This window comes from Cinclus cinclus, chromosome 4 (assembly GCF_963662255.1).
Source record: "Cinclus cinclus chromosome 4, bCinCin1.1, whole genome shotgun sequence".
Taxonomy (NCBI): domain Eukaryota; kingdom Metazoa; phylum Chordata; class Aves; order Passeriformes; family Cinclidae; genus Cinclus; species Cinclus cinclus.
The window spans coordinates 48,461,337-48,485,077 of NC_085049.1; the positions used below are offsets into that span (position 1 = coordinate 48,461,337).

Here is a 23,741-nt window from a genome sequence, read left to right on the forward strand (position 1 = left end):
CACAACTTCCCCAGTCTTGAATTATTTTCTCTATAGTGGTGTGGCTGCAATGAGAGTATCCCCTTCCTAATCCTTTACAGAAGCCCTTAGTCCCAAGGGGTGATTGTGTGGGAGGTGGAAGATATGTATTTAATTAAATTTACAGGCAGTGGCCCTTTAAAGTGCGTTAGTCAGTCCTTATCCTTCATTCTAGTCTGTCATCCAAGAGACATGGTAATCACCAGAATGTGTATTTTAAAAGAAAATATACGACAGTGAATGAAGAGTTGCAGATGTGGAAAGCAGTCCCTTGAGGAAGAGGGCCCTGTGTATGGGCAGTCATGAGGACCCAGGCCACAAACCTCAAACACTTAAGTTCCATTTTGTCTCATAAAAGAAGGGGGATTTGTTGTCTTCAGAGGTAAATCATGGGTGAAAAAAATTTGAGTCATGGGTCATATATCTTTGGGGCTATTTTGGATGGTGCTGTGCTCCTATAGAAGGGTGTAGGAGAATCAGAATCTGGTAGAAAGTATGCACTGGAAACTGCAGATTGAACAGTGAACAAAATCCCCCACGTCCTAAGGTCCTCCTCTGTGAGACACTGGCTCTTCTCTATGAAGTGCAGCCAAAGCATTCACTAGAGGCATTTAGGCACCTCTTATGATAGAAAGGAAGGGTGTTAAGGGTATTGTTCATAGGCATCTAGAACCTTTTTCTTTCCATTGTAGGATCCTCCCAAATCTGGTTGTGTTACAGAAGGTGTACATGAGATGCACTTTGCATTAAGAAATTAGAAAGATTGGAACATTAATTCCCATTTGAGATGAAAAGTCTTCTGTTGTCATAACTGTAATAAGATTTTTTCCCCCCTCTTCATTGTTTTAAGAATATTGACTGACAGAATTTACTTCATACATAAAATTAATTGCCCTGAATTACTGCAAATTTAAGTAGTATTATAATCAGAATGGGTAGGTACTTATTATGGGCAGTGCTTTCAGTGTTGTTCAAAGGAAAAAAATTGAAGTGTCTTGAAGTGGTATCCCAGTTGTACCAAGCTGCATTTTTAGTCTTTCAAGTCCTTGAAACACTGCATTTCCTGAGCTAAAGATGTATAAGTATAGGCTATCATCTGCCTATGCATAATTTCATTTTCCTAAGCTTCAGAGACGTAGCGAAAGGCAAAGCAGTTGCACACACAGCTGGTACAACTCCCACATTCACCACCAAAGCCTGTTTTAACAGAGACTAATGATAGTAAGAGTCTCAGATCACAACACCTGAAATCATTAGCTTACTATTGTGTTACCTATAGCACCTCAGTAGTGTTCTGGATACTGCTACTCAGAGTAGTAAGGTCATCATTGATATTAAAATCATAGAGTTAGTGAAGGACAACTTTTAAACTGAGAAAAAGTACCCAGGAGTTAAAATATCTTGTTATAAAATACGTAGATCAGAAAGTGGTGTATTTTGTTTACTTGATTTGTAAAACTTCTTCCCCGTGAGAGGAAACTAGACAATTTAGATTAGTCATCTAAGCCTCAAAAGTGCTGAAGACTGTATATTTGAAGTTAGTTATGGCCTTATTTGCTACTGTTTTGTCACAAGAAGAGAATAAATATGTGTCCTAATATTTTTGTATTTTTATGTATCAGAAATTTGCCTTTCCACACTTAAAAAGAAGTGCTGGCAAAGAGGGTTATTTTGATCCCTGGGCCAAGTTCTTTAATGCCAAATTGCAGTGTGGAAAGAATCTCCCTGTCCAAGTTATAAATCCTTAAAATGAGCTTTGATGGAAAATCTGGAGTCGTTTCACAGTGGAATCTTCTCAGCTCCATGTGAGGAGCCCCCCACTGCTGATTTGCAGAGGCAGGTGCTCACCCAGAAATGGTCTGTTTGGTAGCAAGAGTGGCTTTTTGCTTGTGAACGAAAAAAAAGCCAACAAAGCAATAATGTTTTTGTTCTCAAAATTATTTCATGCTTTCTACTCAGGTTGTAGAAGTCTTTTCCATTCATCTGTGGTGTTATACTGGTGAGCCATAAAGGAAACCTGTTCAAATTCAGTTACAGGAAACTTAACTCTGCTTACTGTGGGTTTCTTTAATAAAGTGAATGCAGGACCATCAAGCTTATCTTGGAAGTGACAAGACATATATGAGATCTGAGATTCACATAAATGGGGTCTCTGTTGTCCTGGATGCCAAGAAAACTAGAAGCATGGCTTTCTTGAAACTGAAACACTTTTTTCTTTCTTCTCAATCTCTCTTTTTTAATATATGAGGGGGATTTTTGTGAGAGCCCAAGTGATGATAGAAGACTGCCTTTAGAATCACACTGCTTATCTGAGCTAAAATGTTGACACCTTCTTAGTGGTGTCTCTAGGTGTAACACCATTGCTCACTGGGTAATCCTGGTCTTCCTTACTGTAAAAAATTATCTGAGATGTTAGTTTAAATCAATGTTTTAGGTTAAAGCTGCATTGAATAATAGGCCCAGTATTTTATTGTACTTTCACTAAATGGATGCTGAATTGCACTTTAAAGACTATATATATATATATATATATATATATATATATATAAACACACATATGTATCTGTCTATACATATATGTATCTATTTATTTATATCTATATCTAAGAAATAGTTCCAAAGTTGTATGAACAAGCATATGGCATATTTATAACAGAAAGTCTCAAGGTCAACTGCTTTGGAGGATTGCTTTGTGTGGGTGGCACTTAATATTTTCTCCTGATAATTCAGGAAGCTCCAGGCCAATGTTAATGACTGTGGTGCTGTTGCTCCCTTGATAAGTACCACTTCCCCACAGCACAAGCCTGTAGAGAAGCAGCTGCCTGTTCAGGGTCCCTGCAGCTTCAGGATGAAGATCTGGCTCCTTCCAGTGGTATTTTATTGTTATTGCACAAGACTGAAGCCAGTAAATAAAACGATATGATTAAACTCTAAAGCAAATCAGAAAGGTTCTTTTCAAAGTATGAACAAGTGAATTTATTCTATAAAGTATTGGATTTTTATCTGGGCCAATATACAATTTAATCAGTGAACCTTACAGGCAAATACACTCACACACACAAATATACATTCAAAGAAGTTTATGCTGCTTCCTTCCATCTGGCACAGTAGCATCAAAAGTATTGTTCCTAAGCCATTGGTGAGTACGGGCCTCAAACACACGTGTTAAATTAATTCTGAGTTGGGGTTTGGGAAGAAATTAGTAGACAGGGATCACAGTAAGCCAGTATTAATGTTACTTAAGTGATTCGATCACAAACTGCAAGTGGAACTTGGAAGTATAAAACATCCCCCTTAAAGTTGGGTAAGTCATCTAAAGCTTGCCAGCGATTGTTGAAGAGTATTGTTTCTACTAATTTTCTTAGCTGGGATTAGTGGAGTTTCATTTAATTGTGTTTTTATCTGTAAACTGCTGAGTAGTGTTGATGGATACATGCTGCTATTTACAAAATAGAATTGTACTACAGGGATTCTGACATTTTGGTTAATTGGCATGTATCCCTCTAAGTGGTTTCTATTCCTTAACTCATAATTGTTCTCTATTGCTCAGTGGGATTCAGAAATAGCGTTTGTGGAATGTCATTTAATACTCATTTCATTTTGTTAAATAAAGTGCATTGGCTTCCATCTTGCTTATAAATTAAGTTAATCTAGTTCCATTTTCTGGGTTTATATTTTTAATTGTGTAAATGTTTTTCTTTCTCATGTAATTTGCTTAATGTTACAAAAAGTGCCACGCCCAGACCCTAGATTTAATTGATAGCAAATGAATTACGGAGTATTTTCTATAGCCAATTAAATCAAGACATAAATTGAATGGTTGATCTATCTCCTATGGCAGTCTAAATTTGAACCATTGTTTTCAAAGTTAGCCTTTTTTACTTGCTAAGTGGAGGACTGAAACTAATAAATTCTTCTTCTGCATCCCAGAAGCTTAGCCTTCAATAAGAAAATATTTAAAAGGTCAGATCCTGCCCTCCAGTTGAGTTTTCCTTAATGTATAGGCAGTGGGAAGGAGAAAGGCATCTCTCTGCAATCTGATTTCCTCACTCTAATCTAACACTAATCAATGTGTTGCCCAGCTTCTCTTCATAAATACAAACTGCTTCAGGGACACTCCAACACGTGCTTTGCTACCACAATTTATTAGCCAAGAATAGCTAAGTTAAATAAAGTTGTGGTCATGCCCTCTCCTCTGGCAAATCCTCTTCACAGGGACTCTGGGATTGTTATGCAGGCTCTATTCAGTATTCAGCATCCAGGGGAGGCCACACACTGGAAAACCTCCCAGGAAATGGATATACAGCATTTACAGCACATTTCGAAACATACTGGAGAACAACAGAAACAACTCATCAATCTCTTCTTTTTCAAGGGCAATTTGAGAAAGTGTCCATGGGTGAAAAGCTCTAAGTGCTATCAACTATCAGTTGTTTCCAATGGCAACATTTTAAGTAGAGTGAAAACATTACAGTAGAAGTCACATAACCCTTTTATTAAGTTAACAGTGCCATATTTCCACTTTGGCTGACTGTTAAAATTCTAGTCTTGGGGCTATTGAATAACTTCATTTTCCTTGACTCTATTTTTCATAAGGAAAAACAAAAAGAATTATGAAATGTATTGATATAATCCAAACCGAATAAAAGACAGACTCCTGCTCTGCTGAGAAGTAGCATTGTGTATTGCTGTGAAGTACTGCAATACAGGCATACTGCTAGCAACTTTTTTTTTTTTTTAAATAGATAATTTTTCCTTCCATTTATCCAACTGTTGTTTGCCACAAGATAAACACTAAAGAAAAACCTGGAGAAACTTGCTCTTGCCTACAGACTCCTTTTGGGAAATGGAGTTCTTAAAAAGCCTCCCCACCCCCAAAGGTGTTTGTGATAGTGAGCATTGGAGGACAGCATTTCAAGTCTGCCAGGCTTATGAATGAGGATACAATTATCTCTTACAGAGTATTTTAAAGAACAAGTGAACTGGATTCTGTCTGTTCAATTCACATATCTTTTTGATTTAGTACAAAAATATTTAAATATTTTTGAAAATTAACCAATGCACCCAAATGTCATGGAAGTCTGTCAATTGTCTATTGTACCTCAATGGGCAGCAGCTGCTCTTCTCCCTAAGCAGCAGCATTGGCACATAAGCGAATGACAGAGGCATATGGAAGGCCATCTTCTCAATAGCAACAGGAGACCATTTTAAGAGCTGAGATTCTATATTCTGTAGCAAACAAACAAACAAAAATCAGGAGGAATCCAAATTCTTGGAATATGCATTTTCCTACCAAGCATTTTTCTAAAAGTACCTGGTATAAAAGCTCACAGAAGAAATTATTTTCAACTCAGAATATCTGGGGTTTAGTCACAGCTGTTTGCCCTTGAGTGAGCCACATCCAAAAGCAGCCTTGATGCCTCAGTTTCCCCACATCTACAGAAATAATAAATAGAAGGAGCGATCTCATTTATGCCTGGAAAGCATGTTGAACTGATCTAGTGAAAGACACCGAGGAAGTGTCATGCATTATTATTACATTAGTCTGACTGCACTTCTGAAGCCCATCTTACCTTTCCCACTTGGCACTGATAGTGGGCGGTAACATTCTGTAGTAGTTTTAAAGAGGATGCTTTATATAACACTGTCTGATGTGTATTACATGGTTTATGACTAAATATTATCTAAAAAGGCTGTAACCTGTGAGATCCCCTCTTGTTCTCACTTCATTAAGCTACTGCATTACAAAGTGTTTTACTTCATTGTGGATCCTGCCAAGCAGGTCTACTGTGCTCCTTGTCGCTTCATGTGAAGTATGGAGGTGAAGTTCATAACTATATTTGGGTAATAGGGATAATTTACTCTCTTGAAGAGGAGCATGACGAGCAGTTCAGGAATGCTGGGGGGAAGCCATCATTAGCATGAGCAGCCTGTGCCTGGGCTCAGACTGCCCTGCTGAATGGATCCCCTTAGATCGCCAGGCTTTGGCACAGGGCTCAGACTGCACTGACACAGGAGCAGGTCTGTGCCCTCATCGTGCTGCTGGCACTGGTGCATGGCAGATGGCAGTGGCTGTCCCGTAGGTTACCATCATTTAGATGGCAGTGGCTGTCCCGTAGATTACCATCATTCAGATGGCAGTGGCTGTTCTGTAGGTTACCATCATTCAGATGGCAGTGGCTGTCCCATATGCTGCCAGCTGTCAGATCTGAAGCTGGAGTGAACACTCCCCAGTCAGAGGTGCCTGTGGAGCAGGGTGGTAGGGAGGAAGCCTGGGGAGGAAATGAGTAATTCAGCAGCCTGGCCCAGTGTGTGTGTGGCTGTAGCGCATGGTTACTGGAGCAGTGGAGAGGGAAGGAAGTGTTGCAACAGCTAGCACTGGTGGCTGTGTTTTCTCTCTGAAGCAGCCTAGTTACTGAAAAATCTAAGATAAGATTTGGGGGAAACATTGCTGCACAATTAATACAAGATGTCATGATCTATTGCTAGTTCTGAGAAGAGAGAGAGCATGCACAGCTCCTCCTTAGAGCTTCTCTGCACCCAGTGAAAGTGGAGTTTGGATCATAAAAAGCAGACTTTCATGAAGTTACTGATTTTTGATCTTCTGAGTTTTGTCCCATGATAATTGAGTACTGTGAATAATGAAGCACACTTGAGCTTTGTATTTTCCCAAGGATTTAAAGATAAAACTTATGAGGTGCATTGATACTTGAAAACTGTGAATGGGAGAGTCTCTGTATCTCATTACATTTATATTGGAGAATTTAATGTAAAAATATTATAGTGGCATGTGCACACTCTTATAATTTCACGTCTCTATCTACATGCTTTTCATTTTTTATAAGGCTTCTAACCAATTGTGTCCCCAGAAGAATGAGATGAATGAGAAAGGCATCCTGTGGGGAAGGGGGGGAAAGAGAAGCAAGTGGTATTTCCTACAGAAAGAGAGGAAATAAAACGTGACATTCCACTGTCAAGTGGGTGTTGGTTTGCTATATTAAACATCAATAAATATTTGCCTTCTTGATTTTTTATAATACATTTTATTACTGGCTCCTCCCAGTACTCTTTCTGTACTCTTGCATGACTTTCAAATGCTACAACATCAGAAAAATTTTGGTATGATGTGGATAATCAGCCTTTGCTTACAAAACACTGTTTGCATTCTTTATGCTTATCACTTTTAAATTAATGAAAAAAGAAAATTATTAAGGGGGTGGATGGATCAGTGAAGTCCATTCCTTGAATACTAGACACTTGCAAAGCAGCTGTTATATTGAAATCTCTATCTCTGCTTAGCGGGAGGATAGTTCAAATTGTAGCCAGAACTAGGACTGATGCACCCAATTCTGTGAGGGTGTGACAAATGAAAAAGGAAATGCTTGGTATTTTTATTTGTAATATGAAACTAACCTAAAATAATACTAGTGGTATTAAATTTTGTATGTTCCAGGGGATCAGTTTCATTGGCATACAGAAAATAGTTCTGCTTGTATTAATAGAGAGTATTTTTGAAACATTACTTTAAAAGTATGACTGAAGTTGAAATACTAGTAGTAAGGAATATATGATGCTATGGGTGTGGTATGTATCTTTTATTATCATAGATTCATATTATTTTAAATATGTGTTCATACAGTCTTCATAGAGACCCCACATTCACTCCATATTATTATACAGTTGGAGAAACACTTTCTTAGCTACAGGTTGCTTTAAAAAAACCAAAACATTTCAATGGAGCCTTTTATGTTATTCAGCTGCAATAGGGAAAAAGGATAACAGTGATAACACTGATTTCAGTCAATGAAAACACAGGAGATTCGAGTGGACTTCCAGGTGTAGCAGGGAGATTAAGAGCCCCATTTAATAGCAGCATCCTTTGACTATAGGAGAGCTGAATCCACTTCCACAGTTTAATTCTGTGGAGTTATTTAAAGTTCTAAAGCAGTCAAGAAAGCTACAAAAAATCAGTTGGTGATCCACCTGCAAGAATATGGGAAGAAATAGAGTAGACCAAACAAGTTCTATTTTTCTCTCTTTTAATAAAGAGGGAGAAAATCTGTGGCAAATGTGCTCAGGTAGCAAAGGACTCCTTAGCAGGTGAGCATGGAGTAAGTGGTGATACTTTAGTAGACAGATTTCCTTGTTGAAATAAGCAAGTAGTTAATGGCTTTGGCCTCTGTTTTTATCTTCACAAAATGGGATTCTGACCCTTTCCCAAGGGTTTATGAGGTTAAATAAAAGGATGTTTATAAAGTAAGCTGTTTTTTTGTTGTTGTTGTTTTATGAAAAAGGTGCAGTTTCAACATTTTCAAACAATATTGAGAAAGACACTTATTATATTTACTCACATGGTGGTGCTATCATGCATATGTACTTTCTCTAAGTGGTATCATCCCACAGCGGTGGGAGGTTTGGGAGGTTCCGTACAAGTTCAGTTTTCTGGAGTGAGGAACGAGGTCACAGCCACCCTGCAAAAGGAAGCCAGGGCTGGCTGCCAAAGGCCACAGATGCCCTCCTGTTGTGTGACATCCCCTGCCAAATCTCCACTTCTGTGAGGTCCCTCTGCATGCTCGGACACCCCAGTAAGGTGTGAGAAGCTCTTGGAGTGCACTCCTTTCCTTCAGTGTAGAGGGGGAGGTGCCCCTCTTTTCCCACCCTAAGTAAACCTGGTTCTGCTTGTGTGTGTGCTGTAGGTGTTACCAAATGCTCTGTGTACATACATACTTTATGAAATGCCTTCAACCTCTTTCTTCATGCCCCTTGCCTCCCTTATTTTGGAGGATGTAATTCAGCTGGTCCTTTTCAGCCTTTTGTTGATAACTGCCATTTTTGTGCTGTCTGTTGCTAAGTATTTGGTGCTGCTCACTGTTCTCCCTCCTCTTTAGGCAAAGAAAAGGCACAGCATATTTCCAGAATATATGCACTCTAATTCCAGTGATAAGACTACTGTGTATCTGGTGCTCTCATTCTCCTCTGAGCAGATTAGAGCACTCTGAACTGTAGGCAAGGGGGCAAACGACCTGTCCCTGGGCAGTGGGACACAGTGATTACTGAACAAAGTGTTACAGAGGCATCACCAGCGACACCCCAATTAATCCTTACTCAAACACAGGCACATGTCTCTTCTATCACTTTCTCTTAGGCAGCCCCAGAGTGTGAACGTTGTTGGCAGGGCACACGTGGAGGCAGAAACGTGGTGGGAGGTGGAATTTTGGTAGATGTGATTGATTTACGACAAGAGTTTCCTTTACAGTCATAAGGGGAATTTTGCTTGGTCACAGCAAGTTTGAACCCTCATGAAACAGCCTGAATCATTTGAAGCTAAAATAAAACAGAGGATGGTAGGGGGAGGGGCATGACCGTTAGGGAGAAAAAAAAAGTAAAAAAACACATTAAAATTGTTTCCCTTGGTGCTGACTTCTTAAATGGGAATGTGTTCCAGAATAGTTCTGCTATGTAAACCAACATTTGTTTTAAGACGTTTTATTGTCTTTTTTCGTCTCTTCCCCTTCTTCCCCTTGCCCTCCCGCTCTGCTCTGCAGATTTACACTGACTGGGCTAACCACTACCTAGCAAAATCTGGCCACAAGCGGCTGATCAAGGATTTGCAACAGGACATTGCAGATGGAGTTCTGCTAGCAGAAATCATCCAGATCATCGGTAAGGCTAGGGATGAGGGAAGCACAGTAAGCTGACTCCTTGCATGGGGGAATATATAATTCAAGTTGAATGTATTTAACAATAAGATGAACCCTGAATAATACAATCTGACTGGCTCCATATGTCTCTGATATTTGTGTGGTTCATCCTTGTCTTAATTAAAAAATATGTTTATGTGAGCATGTTTGGAAGTTGCTGTTTAACCATACTTTAAATGGCCAGAACTGTATCTTACACGCTTTGAATTGTCAGAAATGAATGCTCTATTAAACCATATGTCTCCCATGTGTGCATTTTGTTAGTTGGAGTGGCTCATACTTTCTGGGATGCCTTGAAACTGTATCCTGACCCTGCAAAGACAATTGTGGAAGATTTCATGTCAGCAGTTATTTTGCAGGGGCTGAAGAATTAGCAGCGACCTCCTTCGCACTTCCCCCTTTGCATGATTTGGCATATGGAAGCAACTGCTGCTAACAAGAGTGTTGTTACTGTACGTCTGAGCTTTCCTTAGAAAGGAGCTCTCTGTCAACAAAACCTTCTGCATTTTATTGCTGTGCCTTTTCTGCTTTTCTTCAGGGGTTTTTGTCTTCTGTTTTGATTTTTAAGTTTTTGGGTTTGATTTTTATTCTAATTTTTTTTTTTTTTTTTTTTTTTTTTTTTACTGACCAGGGGTTGGAAAGGAAAGTTTTATCTCATTGTTTACTTTTGCTTTTCCCCTCACTGTTTCTGTTTAGCAAATGAAAAGGTTGAAGATATCAATGGCTGTCCACGGAGCCAATCTCAAATGGTAAGAATAAAATATATTTTTAGTTTGTGTTGGCACCACTCCACCTTCCTAAAATGCTTTTTAGTAAGAATTTATATAAAATATTAATATTCTATCCCATTTTTACCATAAAGTCCTAATTCTCATACAGGTTCCTGATACTTATTTTCCACACATGCTTAATGTTTTTGACTTTGTTTCTGTGCTAACTTTGGATCTTGAGAGAACCTGGCAGCAAAGCTTCATCACTTCTAATTAATCCAGAACTACCTTATCAGACATGTTCTTCTGAGGATCCAAATAATTTCATTTAGCTTCATTTTAAGTGCAGTAAATCCAAGAATAAATTATTAAGTGGAGTCTTTGTGTCTGGAAAACTGGTTTGATAAACAACACTTGCCAAATTTTTAAAAAACATAAATAGCCTTTTGGATTGTCCACTGTGAAGTCCAGTTAGATGGACTCCAAGACTTTCAGAAATAGCACTTTAGTCATATAGTTCTCTAAGCTATAGCTGGCAGCTGTCTAAAGACTTTTTAATACTCTCAGACTAGAAGCATTTAGTGACTGTGATTCATATGAAGTCTTATTAGTCTTTTACTATGTTTATGGCTAGTCAACTGCATTTAATAAGCTGAAACCTTCTTAGAGTACTGTGAAAGTGACAGACACAAAATCTGAGCCTCAGTAAAATCACTATGCATTTATTGAATCATTTGCAATCCAAGTCATGTTCTCCCATGCTGAGGTCTTTGCCTTTCGTTCATATTCAAATAATATATAAATACAGTGCATAATTGTGTAGCTGGCAAGGATTTTGGAGTCTAGTGATTTGGTTGAACTTGCATAATAGCAAACTGCTGAAACTGAGTTTAAAAGTGGAAATGAAATAGAAAAAAAATGCATTTGTTCAGTGCATTTTTTAAAGGTGGAAGGTGTTGGCAGCTTTTTTCTGCAAAGCACCAAAAGGTAAGGGGAAAATTTTTGAGTGCTAGTGAAGTGAATAATGGGGTCTTTTGGTTCGTATTGTTCAAAAATATGCAGGTTTAGAATAAGTTTTTTCTCTGACCTTCAGACTTTTTGTCCATGGACAAAACGGTCCATAGAAAGAATATACACCATTTCCTTAATAATAGTTATTATTTTAATAGCTCATATTACAGCAACACCTACTGGCTCTGGCTGAGAACTCTGGGAACTCCAGCATGGAACTCTAATATTACACACACAGATCAAGAGATAATCACTCTCTACTTTAATCACGTTAAAACTTGCCATTCCAGACAGACAAGACAAACAAAGAGACACAAAAGCACGGGGCAGTGGTGTGATTTTCCAAGGTTATATATGTGGTTAGTGGCATCTAAGGGACCCACTGCTCTGTTGTCTATCAAGCTTCATTTCCATGAGAGAAAGACAAGCTACAGAGAGAACTATTCACTCTAGCAGTGTTTGCAAAACAACATTGGTGTGTGTTCCCTGTTGCATTTTTATGTGGCAAAGGAATTCTGCATTTCACCTCTAGCTCCATGCAGCTATGGAGGAAACGTGGTCAGTGCATGCCCACGCTGCAGCAGTACTTGTGGCTCTCCTTGTGTCCATCTTTCTCCTCCCATAAGCCCATCACTTTAGCTCAGCCAGGCCAAAGAATATGTCCCAGGTGCTTCGAAAACTGCTGTGCATAGTCGTAAATCAGTGTTTGCACAGTGACTAAAGTGTCACATTTAGCCACTTTAACTTCATAATAATATAATTATTTATCCATCCTTTAACACAATATTTTTACTGAATAGTTATATCACTACAGACTGATCAAAGTATTTTCCCTCCTTTTCACATACCAGTTTTATACTGCTGTTTTCTAATCTGAGTTAGGAAATTTAAAATGTATTGAAGTTAAATTCATCCAAACTTGTTAGTTTTTTTTCTCAGAGACACCAAGTTTTGGGCCTACTCTCCATTTGTTTCCTTCAGGCCTGCACTGTTCTAACCTAGCCAAAGACACAATTTTGTCATATTTTCAGGTAATTTTTGTTGGCAGTGCTCAATTTTGCTGGCCCACTCAGTTAATGGTAGGGCAATTCTTTTATCCTTTATACAGTGGGCTCTAAAGGTGTTTGTGATATGCAAGGAAAACAAAACAGCAATAAAAGCTAGTTTGCATATTGTGTGTTTGATAAACACCAGTATGTAGCAATATGTCAGAACTTGCTAGAACTTCAGCCATCAAACCAGCAGCAGTCAAAATACTCCAGTAACATTTGTTAGCCATTCACTCACTGCTTTAATTTTAAAATTTTTAGTTAATAAATCTCAAGAATCCCACTACCCTCTTGCACATATGTTTTCATAATCCTTGCTCTCATAACTTGCAATTAAGGGGAAATGTTTTCTCTAGTCATCTGCCATTTGATACCCTTTCCAGGAGGCCTTTGATACCCACTTTCAGGAGGTCTGAGATATTTTATTAGCTTTCAAAAAGTTAGGGAGCATTGACATGGATTGTCTGCTGTTGGAAATTCTCGATACTCTCTGTGGATGATATTGATACCAGCTCCTAATTAATCACTACCAATATTCCCAAGTTCTGTTCCACTCGTAAACTGGTTTTCCTCTTGCCAATGGCATCATCTTTCAAGTGATTTTTGAGGCATCTCAATTCAGCTGTTACCTTAAATTGTTAACATATTTAAATGTTTATTTTAAATGTATATAAAATGTTTGGGGTTTAATTTTCCTTTAGTTAATTCTACTGCAATGTCTTGCTCTGTATGCTAATTTTGGCACTGATATATAAAGTACTTGCAGACAAGCTGAATTGGCTCCCTAGGTCCAAGCTCATAAAAAGTAAAAACCTGTGAAGCCCAGCAGAACCCAGTTTCTGCATAGTTAGCTTTACCTGGATCCATTACATTCATCCATTTGATGTTGCACACAGAACCTGAGAATCTGAGATGTACTGGGGGATAAATTATTTCATATTCAAATTTCAGAAGCTTTAAATAAATGAAATTTGTAAGAGAATTGGTGAGGTTTGTTTGTTTGCTGGGTCAGCCTACTGTGGTGAAAAGATTTTTGTTTTTCTTATGAACTGTTTTCATAAATATAATAGGGATTTAAACCTCTGTGTGTGACAGCATATTTTGTCTGTCCAGAGTGTCGTGTAAAGTCTTGCCTATTTTTTTTTCTTACAGCTATGCTTTCAAGAAGCAATGTAGAACTTATATTTTTTCATCATCTCTTTTAATCCCTTCAATGGAAAATAATGCCACATTAATTTCTATATTTTTCCCTGTAGGAATTATTCCATAAGTCTATCAATTAAGGACATTTTATACCATTTCTATTTAGAAAATAATGGGATTTCAAGAGCTTATCATTTGATAAAATCTAAAGCTAATTCCTTTCTGCTTCTTTATAACCCATTTGTTTCTTTCATTTCTGTTTTAAGTTCCCCCCATCATTACAAAAAGCAAGATAGCTTTCTGGGTAGAAAACATGTTATAAAGCTTTATTCTAATTGTTCAAAGAGAAAGCATTCAGGGCTTTTTTTCCTCCCCTCCTGAACAAATGATAAATATAATGGAAAATCATCAGTGTTTCTGAGGATTCAGAACATCAAACATACAGTAAGCACACAACACATACCAATTCAATCCATCCTGAAGTAGTTGGAGAAAATGCAAGAGAATCAAAAGGTGCTGGACTGAAAATCCTTTAATTGTGACATTTGCAGTTTTGCCTCTAGTGACTTTTACAAAACTCATGTTTCTATTCTTTCCTCATCTACAGCAATGTCAATAGCATAAATCATAAAAGAAATTCAAAGTTGACAAAAATTTTTAGTTTATTTCACTTCAAGTTGATTTTTTCCTTCAAAGATTAATGCTGCCTTAATAGGTGTTTTTTTCTTAGAATTAGTTCTTGCTATTTCCCTCAAGAATTGTCTCTGCCAATACCCATCTAGGTATACTAAACATCCTTAATTTTTGTTGGTAGCAGAGATTTTCTCATAGCACTGGAGAGTGCTTATTAAAGAGTCTCCTAGTGTTGTTGCATGCACTTCATGAAGACCGTTTTTTATTTTTTCAGTCTGATCTTTGGCACACCTTTCTACCAGTTTATAAAACCAAAGGTATTCATCAAAGGTAATTTTTATGATTTAGAATACAGATATACTGCAGTCCCACAGAGAAAGTTGAGTTCCCTAAAAATACAGGTTTTGCTTATCCTAGAAATCAGGGACTGTAGAAAAGGTCTTGGAACTGTAGAACATTGCCAAATTGATAAGAATCTACAGTAAAAAGCTTTAATTATCAGAGTTAGCACCAATTCTGAGTGAGCAGCAGTGGGAATTGGTGTGACTATGTTTAGAACTAATACAATAATTTCTACAACATAGTACTTGATCTCATTAATAATGCCCTTTAAAAAGATGCTAATAAATTTAAAATGTTTTGTAAAAATGTAGAATGCCAAAAATGTTGCTCTGTTATATGAGACTGAAGAAAAGTTGTGTACATTAACAAGAGGAAGGTGGAATAGGTGAATCAGTCTCTGCTTAACCAGGGAGCTTTTCCTTTGAGAGAGAAAGTTAAAGTGTGTGAGGCCAAAAGACAAAGTTACTGTGTATATACTGGTAGACATTGCTTTGTAATTTATTGTGCTAGATGAGCTCTACTGTGTTCCTTTAGTCCCCCAGAAGTCCATGGTGGCTCCATCTCTGTGTATATGCTTGGGTTTCTCTCTGGAGGAGGACAAGATTGAAAGAGGACGGGGTGCAACACAGATCTCTTCTTAACAGGGAGTCAGTCTGTTGACAGGATAAATGTCAAACTACAAGTGCTAAATGTGCCATGTGTCCTTCAGAATTCCTCTGACACGGATGTGCTGGGCAGACACATCGGTGTGCCACATGGTGAAGTATCACCCATCTGTGTGCAGCAATGTCAATATCCAAGGATGAGAACATCAGCGTGATATTCTGTGCCTAAAAATTGTGAAAAACATGATAACAGTGTATAAAGTAAGCATTGAGGGCTCTACTAAGGTCCATGAATTCCACATGACAATGTGTGTGGTATGGTTGTGTGTAGCTCTTTGAGGAATGGGAAACCTGAAAATGTCATCCCTATGTTCACTGGCAAGGGGGCCCACATGTGAGCTCTTCCTTCCGGCACAGTTTTGAGCTGTGTAAGAATCTCCTGGCTTTGCTGGTGCAGTTGTTGGTGAGGTTGGCTGTATGGGTTCAAAATATACTTTCTGTGCTTTGGAGCAGCTGCAGGTGCTTTGGACCAGCTTCAGGAGAGCCTTCCACACAAGTGTGACAGATTGAAATATATACAGAGATTTGGCTGGTTGAAGAAATATGGTCCCTTGGCAGGCTGAGAATTCAATCTGAGTTTTGAAAACTAACCCCAACTCCTTTAATGTGTGGGCCAGTTTCTTCCTGCAGTGGCACCCTTTTGACATTTGTACAACCCCCTTTTCTTAAAATTCAGACCATATTATCCACACTTTTGTGCAGCCTCAAGCCAGGTTTTTGTCCAGCTGCGAATTTCCTGGGGACATTTTGCCCTCAGTGTAGATGAGCCTGTCCCCAAATGTGACCAAGCTCCCATCACTTGCATTTCTTCCTTGGATGTTTTAAGTGGTGGCAGAAGTATCATGATCCCCATTCCCTGGGAAAATTGGGTCGTGGTAATGTACAGCTTATATGTCCTTTGGTGTCCTGCCTCACAATTTACTTCCCTGTTCATTACACATTTCTGAATCCAACTCTCGTGGTTTGGCAGAATTAAGTCTCATGCAATAATTTTTGTGGGAGAACTGTGTGTTAAATACATATTAGAGCTACAGGGGTAGCAAACACTTCCTTTAACAATCTGTTCTCTCCTGCCTTGCAACAATGGCTACTCTAGGTGGAAGAACAGACAAGGCTGATATAGCTCCATTATGAATGGATATATATAGGCAGACGTTCTTCTGTGAGGGAAATAACACTCCTGAACATGATATGTATTCAGATTTCCCATTTTCTGATGGGACTTTCAAATATATATTTTTACTTAACTAGCTGTGCTTTGTGAATTTCTTCACTAGGTAGGTGATTTACATTAAACTTTTAACCTTCCTGGGATTCCCAGAACCCAAGGGCCCAATACTGTCATAGCCAGGAGAATGTCCTAACTAGCCTTCTGAAGATGCTTTCTTGGACAAACCCTCTCATTTTCTAGGTAGGTTCAGGGCATGATCTTCTTTTTAAGAACTAATCCCATCCCCATATCCATCCCCAGTGACTGTCCTTAGCTGTTTGAGAGAAGACTTTGTTGAACAAGTTTGACACATCCAGACACTTGAAATCCACTGTTCAGTGTCAGGTACAAGATAGCTTCAGAGCATTTGTAATTTGTCTGGTGTTCAGTGAATGCTGAAGACAACAATCGTTGACGTCTCCCATATTTCAAACTCTTGAATCATGAATGATGAGTGCAGGGCAAAATTTAGAAGCTGAATTTCAGGATTGAAGCTTCCTTCTTTGTTTTAGACATCAACAAAGCCATTTTATAAACTTGTGTATACCTTGCAGGGGGTCATGCCTTTTTTATGCAATCTATGTGCCACAGAAATTTAAAAATTCTCTGGGTAAAAAGCAATACATGTAGATATATCTACAGTAAAAATATGCAAATAGATAATGCAAGCAGAAGGATAGTTACAGGAAGTAATATCTTCATTAGTGTAGATGCTGAAGTTTATTTTTTTATTTGCAGAGAAAATTATCTAGGCATTGTGACTAGAGTAAAAATGAGAATGAGTGTATCAAGACTAGAGATATGTGTAACCTCAAAAGAAAAAAAAAGGGAAAACGGGGATCTATATAGGAATATATTTTGGGAATAACTGTGACTATATGAATGGAGAGACCAAATAAAGGAAAGAGAACAACTTCTGTAAGGGCAAGGTTAAAGGTGTTAACGATGGTTGAATCTAGAGGATGTCAATGTTTGAATTCTTGTTTCAAGTTTTGCTGATAAGAGATTATTAATGTTATTAACACAGGCAATTTGAGTAAGATGAGAGGCAAACTGGTTTCATATAGAACTGGAAGAGGAAGGATTTCAAGTGCTTTTGTAAGCAAACCCTAAAATTTCCAGGAACTCAAGAAATTTAAGAGAAAATATAGATGGGATGACAGCTGGACAGAGAGTAACAGTTGCCTTTTTGTGGTAGACCAAGAATATTTTTACTGTGAGAGAAAAAGGAAGCTGAGGAAAGGATGGAAGAACTGCTGCAAGTGTGAGATTAGTAGAGAATAAAGAACGGAACACTTCATTCACCTGCCTAAGAATGTTACTGTCTAAGGAAGGGGAGGAAAAGGCAAAAAAATATATTTTTTTTTAATTTAGTTTGATTCTAGTTTGATTCTTTGTGACACATTTTTATTCTGCACTGAAACAAGTAGTTCTCTTTACATTTAGAACATTGCATTTGAGAACATTAAAAGGACCACAAGACTTTTAACAATCTCTCGTCACCGAATAGCTCAGAGTTACTCACTGGTATCAGGCACTGAGATTCATATTCCCCTGAGTCACTCACATTTGACTGTCTGAAGCCATAAAAGAAAATGCAGCAGGAACACATCCTGAGTGTTATTTTACTAGGCTAGAAGCACATTATTCATGAAGTATAAATCATGCAATGTTATTAGCCTTTTGTTTACACTTACAGATCCCTTGTGTTATTACTGTGTAGAGTCATATGAGAATAACTCATCTAGATGTTAATGAAGTAATCATGTAATGAAAAGTACATATATTGTGATGAATACTTATACAGTCTCCAGGAAATGTACTGAGTCATTAGGTTATAGCTGGGTTTGCTTGGTTAGGACTGGAATTAGAGTTTTGCCCACTTCGCTTCTGTAGACCAAGACTACCAAACAATAAAGGAACTTTTTGCTCCTTAAAGTCAACTGTTTCCCTTCAAACATTGCCTTCCTTCTCCCTCTCCCCCTTTCAGTTCCTTGAAACCCACCTCCCCTCAACCTGTATCTGAAATATGCCACTCATGCCCCTGAGATATGACCATCTCACCCATCTATGGCTTCTCTCCATCCCTCAGCTATGTTTGTCAGGAATGTAAATTGATCAGAAACTTGACTTAAACTGTATTGGGAGGACATGCAGAGATTAAATGCTGCAGTATGCTTGAAAATTAATGAGTGATGTACACTTGGAAGTATTTATTGTTTGAAGAGATGTGGTTTACAATCTCTCCATTTCATCCATCTGTAATTAACTTTCCACGCTCTTCAATCTTTACTTGGTTTTTGTGTGGCAGTCCATCTCTCCCTTCCCCCCCTGCCCCCCCCCCCCCGAAAAAATAATGTGAATGTTCCCTGGAGTTTTGGAATAGAAAAAAATATTAGCAATGCATATGCCAAAACAAAGAGGTGAGGAATAAATGGCCTAGAAACCTCCATTAATAGCAATACACTGAAAAGTCTTAACATAAACATGCAGTTAAATACATACACAAAAATTGACTATGACATTCATTCCAGAAAGCACCTGTGGTTAAGACATTACCAGATTTTTCCCAGATAGCAGCAGCAGATTCCAGTAAATATGTCTGCTTCGTGATGGTGTATTTTTATCATCTTCTATAGGGGGAGTATGTTATAAATACCAGGAATGTCTAGAATGTTTACTGGATTTAAAAATAGAGAAGAAAGTGCGTGATATTTAGCTGAACAGCAAAACTGCATGTTTAAGCTGAACAAGAAAATAAACAATGTATCTGAAGAGGTTTTATTTTACAGTATGACCAAACAAGGCTTTCTGGTAATGTTGAGATTTTGTCAGCTTTCTAGGTTTTTTTAAATGTCTGATTATTTTGGAAGTGTGGCAAAATGCTAGTTCTCTTATAGTTGAGGATTTCTATTTAAATATTTTCTAACCACTCCCACTTCTGCTTAAATTTTAATAATTTTGAGGGCTGTATGTTATTTAGAGAATAACATACATATTTTTCTGTGTCTGTAGAGCTCTGAGTTTCCTCAGAGAGGTAGACTTTTCACAAAAGAACATTTCTTAACACTGAGGTGAAGCACCCAGGCCTTTCACTCATCCTTCTTCCTAAAGTAATCTGCCACTGCCTCTCCTGACAATGGAGAATTCTGAAGCTTCAGTAACATGCAAGTCTCTTGAGAAATAATGTGTGTGTATGTTTTAGTGTGTGGCTCACACACATGGCCATGCACTGTAAAGTACCTTGTGCAATTCCAATTGAACTCTCAATGATTTTATTAATTTCCAAAGGTGTTTAAGCCACTCTACTTCTCATTTGTGAATCAAAAGTTTGTGGGACCTTTCAAATTCTTGGAATTCCTGTATTATTTGGACATCTGTGAGAGCATGAGACGGCCACTCTTCTACAGATTTGCCAGAACTAATACCTCTGTTCCTGAAGTCCAGATTAAGTTTTAAAAAGAGCTACTAGACAGATTTTGAGAATTAAACATTAACATCTGCAAACAATAAATTAGGACACACACCAAGTATGAGTATCATCAGCTTTTACTTGGTTGGGCTGGGAAATGCAACTACTGGGAAGATGTTTTAATGGAGATACAGGAACTCTGCAACTGTCCATAAAATGCTGTCTGTGTTGTAATGTGTGGAGCAGCAGAGGGTGCCAGAAAGCAACAAGTTGTGGCTTCCATTGTAATTAAAGGAACTAGCAATGTTAGGGTGGAACAGGGATTGTGTTGTGAGTTTAGCTGCAGAAGTGAAGAAAGAAAACACCCTTCTTGTAATTTTAACCACTCATATATGTTTAAAATTAAAATGAACGCCATCCAACCAATGTGTAAGCTTTTGGAGGTATTGTGTGGCATATTATGATTAGGTGACAGTACTGGTCACTCAATCATCTTTTAGCCTCTGTACATACCTGGTATTTAAAGGTTAGGTCTTACAGCAAAGACACTGCAAGACACGAGGCTAATAAAGTAACACAGAATGTCTTAGCAAGCTAGTTGTTAATTATAGACTAATGTGGCAACAAAAACTATCCTGACTCACTGCACTTAAAATTATGACGTTCATTAGAAAGTCTTCACAACCTCTCCCTGCTGTCCTGTTACAAAGTAAAATATAAAAAAATTGTTGCCTCAAAAAGTTTGAGTTTTTTCAGCACTATTGCGCTAATTCCAGAATATAATACAATTACTATGTTAGGAAAGAAAGTGAAAGAATGAAAGTAGGTGCATATTGAAACTACTGTGATCTGTCCAGATGTATTTTCTCACTCTGCCCTTGATCTTTGCTGGAACAGAAGCTGCCTACATCTGCTGCAGTTTAGTGTGAGCCTATTTCATGGAAAGAGTGCCAAATCTGCTTGATTTTACAGTGTCTTTTACGTACTCACCATTTCAGAGTTCCTTGACTTTTATGCACACTAACCCACCTAACCTTGTGCTTTTATTGGCCCCTAATTATATTCCAAGAACAAACTCCTCTTTGAACCCTGCTGCAAATCCCTTCCACTTACATCCTCTCCCAAATGTGCTATTGCTGGAACATGACTAGCATGCTGCATTGGTCCATCAGGTCAGTATTCCCTCCCTGACAATGACAATGTGAGGGGTGACTTAAAAAGAACAATTGACCCTGGCTTTTTTTTTTTTCCTTCATTCTCCTCCTCTTACCCCAACATCTAAAGTTACTGTGTTAGGGAGTTAGAATGTACTTCTGTGCCTGCTCTTTCAAGTATGTATTTATGCATTGCTGTTGTAATCACCATATATTCCATGAAATGTCAAAATGAAACATGATGTATCTGTCAGAAAATGTCATGTGTCCTTCAAAATCGTATCCACAGCCATAGGACCAGATGGAGAGTAGTCATGGCTTTTTCATTCATTGAAATAACCACTCTGCCATCCTTCTCCTGCTGTCAAGAGCCCATGGATCTGACCACCCTGAAGGGGGACCAGACAGCATGAGGCACCTGAAATTCTGTGTTGGTAAAGATTTTGATGGACTTTGAACTGGACTGGATGTTAACAATAAATATGAACTTTATTACAGCTGGTGACCCTATTAGAGGCAATGTTATTAAAGTACAGATGGGTAAATTGGTTTAAATTAACTGTAGAACAAGTTATGAAGACTGCTCAGCAATTCAATTAACAGCAATTGAAGAGCAAAAGTCAATTTCAACAACATTAACTAATCCCTTTTCATACAAAGGCTTTTGATCAAGTTAATTAAAATATTAATACAATCTCCTTATTTTATTTAGTGTAACTTATCTGTATAAATCCACTATGACCTGAAACTTAATACACAAATAGTTAGAATACACTACAACCGTTTTTGTTTCAGCAGAAATAAATAGTATAAATATAAATAAAGTAATCCATTTGGCAGCTATCAGATGTGCAGAAATTATTTAAAATGCTCCTAGACTGAGGACTCTGCTGACTACAGAGTCATGATCAACAGATGACCACATGACATAAATCAGAGGTGTACTTATTTAGAGTTGAACTTATTTTAAGTTGGCCCAGTGTCTGGATATGTATTAGTCTAGGCAGGGTTCATTTTCAGTGTATGTCCAAGATACTTTTTGTTGTTGGGACAAGGTTTTATTCAATCTCACAAACTGATCACAAATATTTTTTTTGCCTTTTTGATAGTTTATATCAACTTAAAGCCTTTTTTTGACCTATGCAGTTCTTAGAAACTCTTTCAGGTGACATCTGGACCAACACCAAACCCACAAAGTTCTGAAATGTGTATGTCAACAGACTTCCTGAAAGAGAAATATGTTTGTATTTTAGCTTGTAGCTTTTGGCAGTCTTTAATTCTATAACCATTAGATTTTATTTTGTTTAGGCTTATATTGGCAGCTGATTAGAACCTTGTTTGGATTATTCATAGCTCTTGATTCTTCAGCGATTCTTTGGAATTACAATGGGAATGTATGAATGGCTTTTTCCTCTAGGGAAAAAAAAACAAAAACACCATAAGAATTTTCTTTGTCCGTTGGTTTCCACACTTAAGAACTGAGACCTATTTTCGTGTAGTAGTTCATATTAATTTTTTAAAAATTATTTTCCATAAATAGTAGTTCATGTAGTTAGATAGTTATAATCTTCTGTATTCTAACTGTACACATAACTAACTAACCAGCATCCCAGCCTTGTGAGTTGTTTTGCCTGTGACATAGATTTTTCTCAGTAATTCCTCCCAGTAAGAACTTTAAATTAGGTGTTTGCTGTTTTTCTTTTGGTAAGAGCTCTTACTTAGTTCATGGGCAAATCAGCAATAATACTCCAGGGTAAACATATGTGCAAGGGTGTTTTCACAGTTCTTGTATATATAAAACTTCTGTTTAGATTTCTTGGCATAAACAGTTTTGAAAGATTTAGATTGTTGCATTTTATGAATTAATGTATTTGAAAATATGTGCCCCCTCTAAAATGCGTATTTTTTTTTAAGCAATGCTGGCAATATTTTGGAACTTTAGAACACTTGGATAACTATTTAAAAAATTGTTTCCTCCTACACTTTTACACTTTGTTGGCTACATTTGGAAGTGATGTGACAACAAGCCCCAAGTGCTTGTTAAGGCTTCATTTTATAGGCTTGAACACTTCTGCTATTTCTCTCACAGCATTTGGCTGAAAAGTCAAGAAAAAAATCTGACCCTTGTTGAGCTTGCAAGCAGATATCCCACTGTCTTCTGTGGTTCCAGGTGCTTTTATTGTCCCTGACTGAGAATCTAGACACAAGAGCCTTCTGAAAATAAGGAAAATTCTTATCATAGTTAAAAGAAAAAGGCAGAGATAAGCAAGCATGAAAGCTGTTTAGAAGAATGACATGAAAATATATACAACATGGCCTCTTATTCCTGTGTATATTATGCTAAGCATGGTTTGAAATGCAATGCTCAGGTACACTAACAAAAGTGAAAGTGTGAATATGTGCCTCTTTTATTATCCCTGTGTATTTTAAAGATATCTGGTTTAATCTGAATGGTTTTAATAACCTGTGATGTCAATTCACCATTGGGTTTTCTTGTCTTTTTCTTAAGGGTTTAGATCAATTTGAGTAAATAATATGAAAACTAAACATAGAGGAAAACTAGTAACTTGCGCTCTTTCATGCATATATTCCCAAGGACTTTAAGTTCCAGCTGGAGGACCAACCCACAGACTTCGTCCAACAGAAAACTGCACTGTACTTTTAGAGGGAGCTAATAACAAGTATTTTTTATC

At 37.7% G+C, this 23,741-nt stretch overlaps 1 protein-coding gene across 2 annotated transcripts in view; it reads left to right on the forward strand.

The window, feature by feature from the left end:
* NAV3 (neuron navigator 3) overlaps window positions 1-23,741 on the forward strand; it is a 247,066-nt gene that overhangs the window by 59,509 nt on the left and 163,816 nt on the right. For both annotated transcript variants that reach the window (XM_062492048.1, XM_062492049.1), the window contains exons 2-3: window positions 9,564-9,681; window positions 10,416-10,468. In XM_062492048.1, the coding sequence (XP_062348032.1) occupies window positions 9,564-9,681; window positions 10,416-10,468 (171 nt within the window). The remainder of the gene's footprint in view (window positions 1-9,563; window positions 9,682-10,415; window positions 10,469-23,741) is intronic.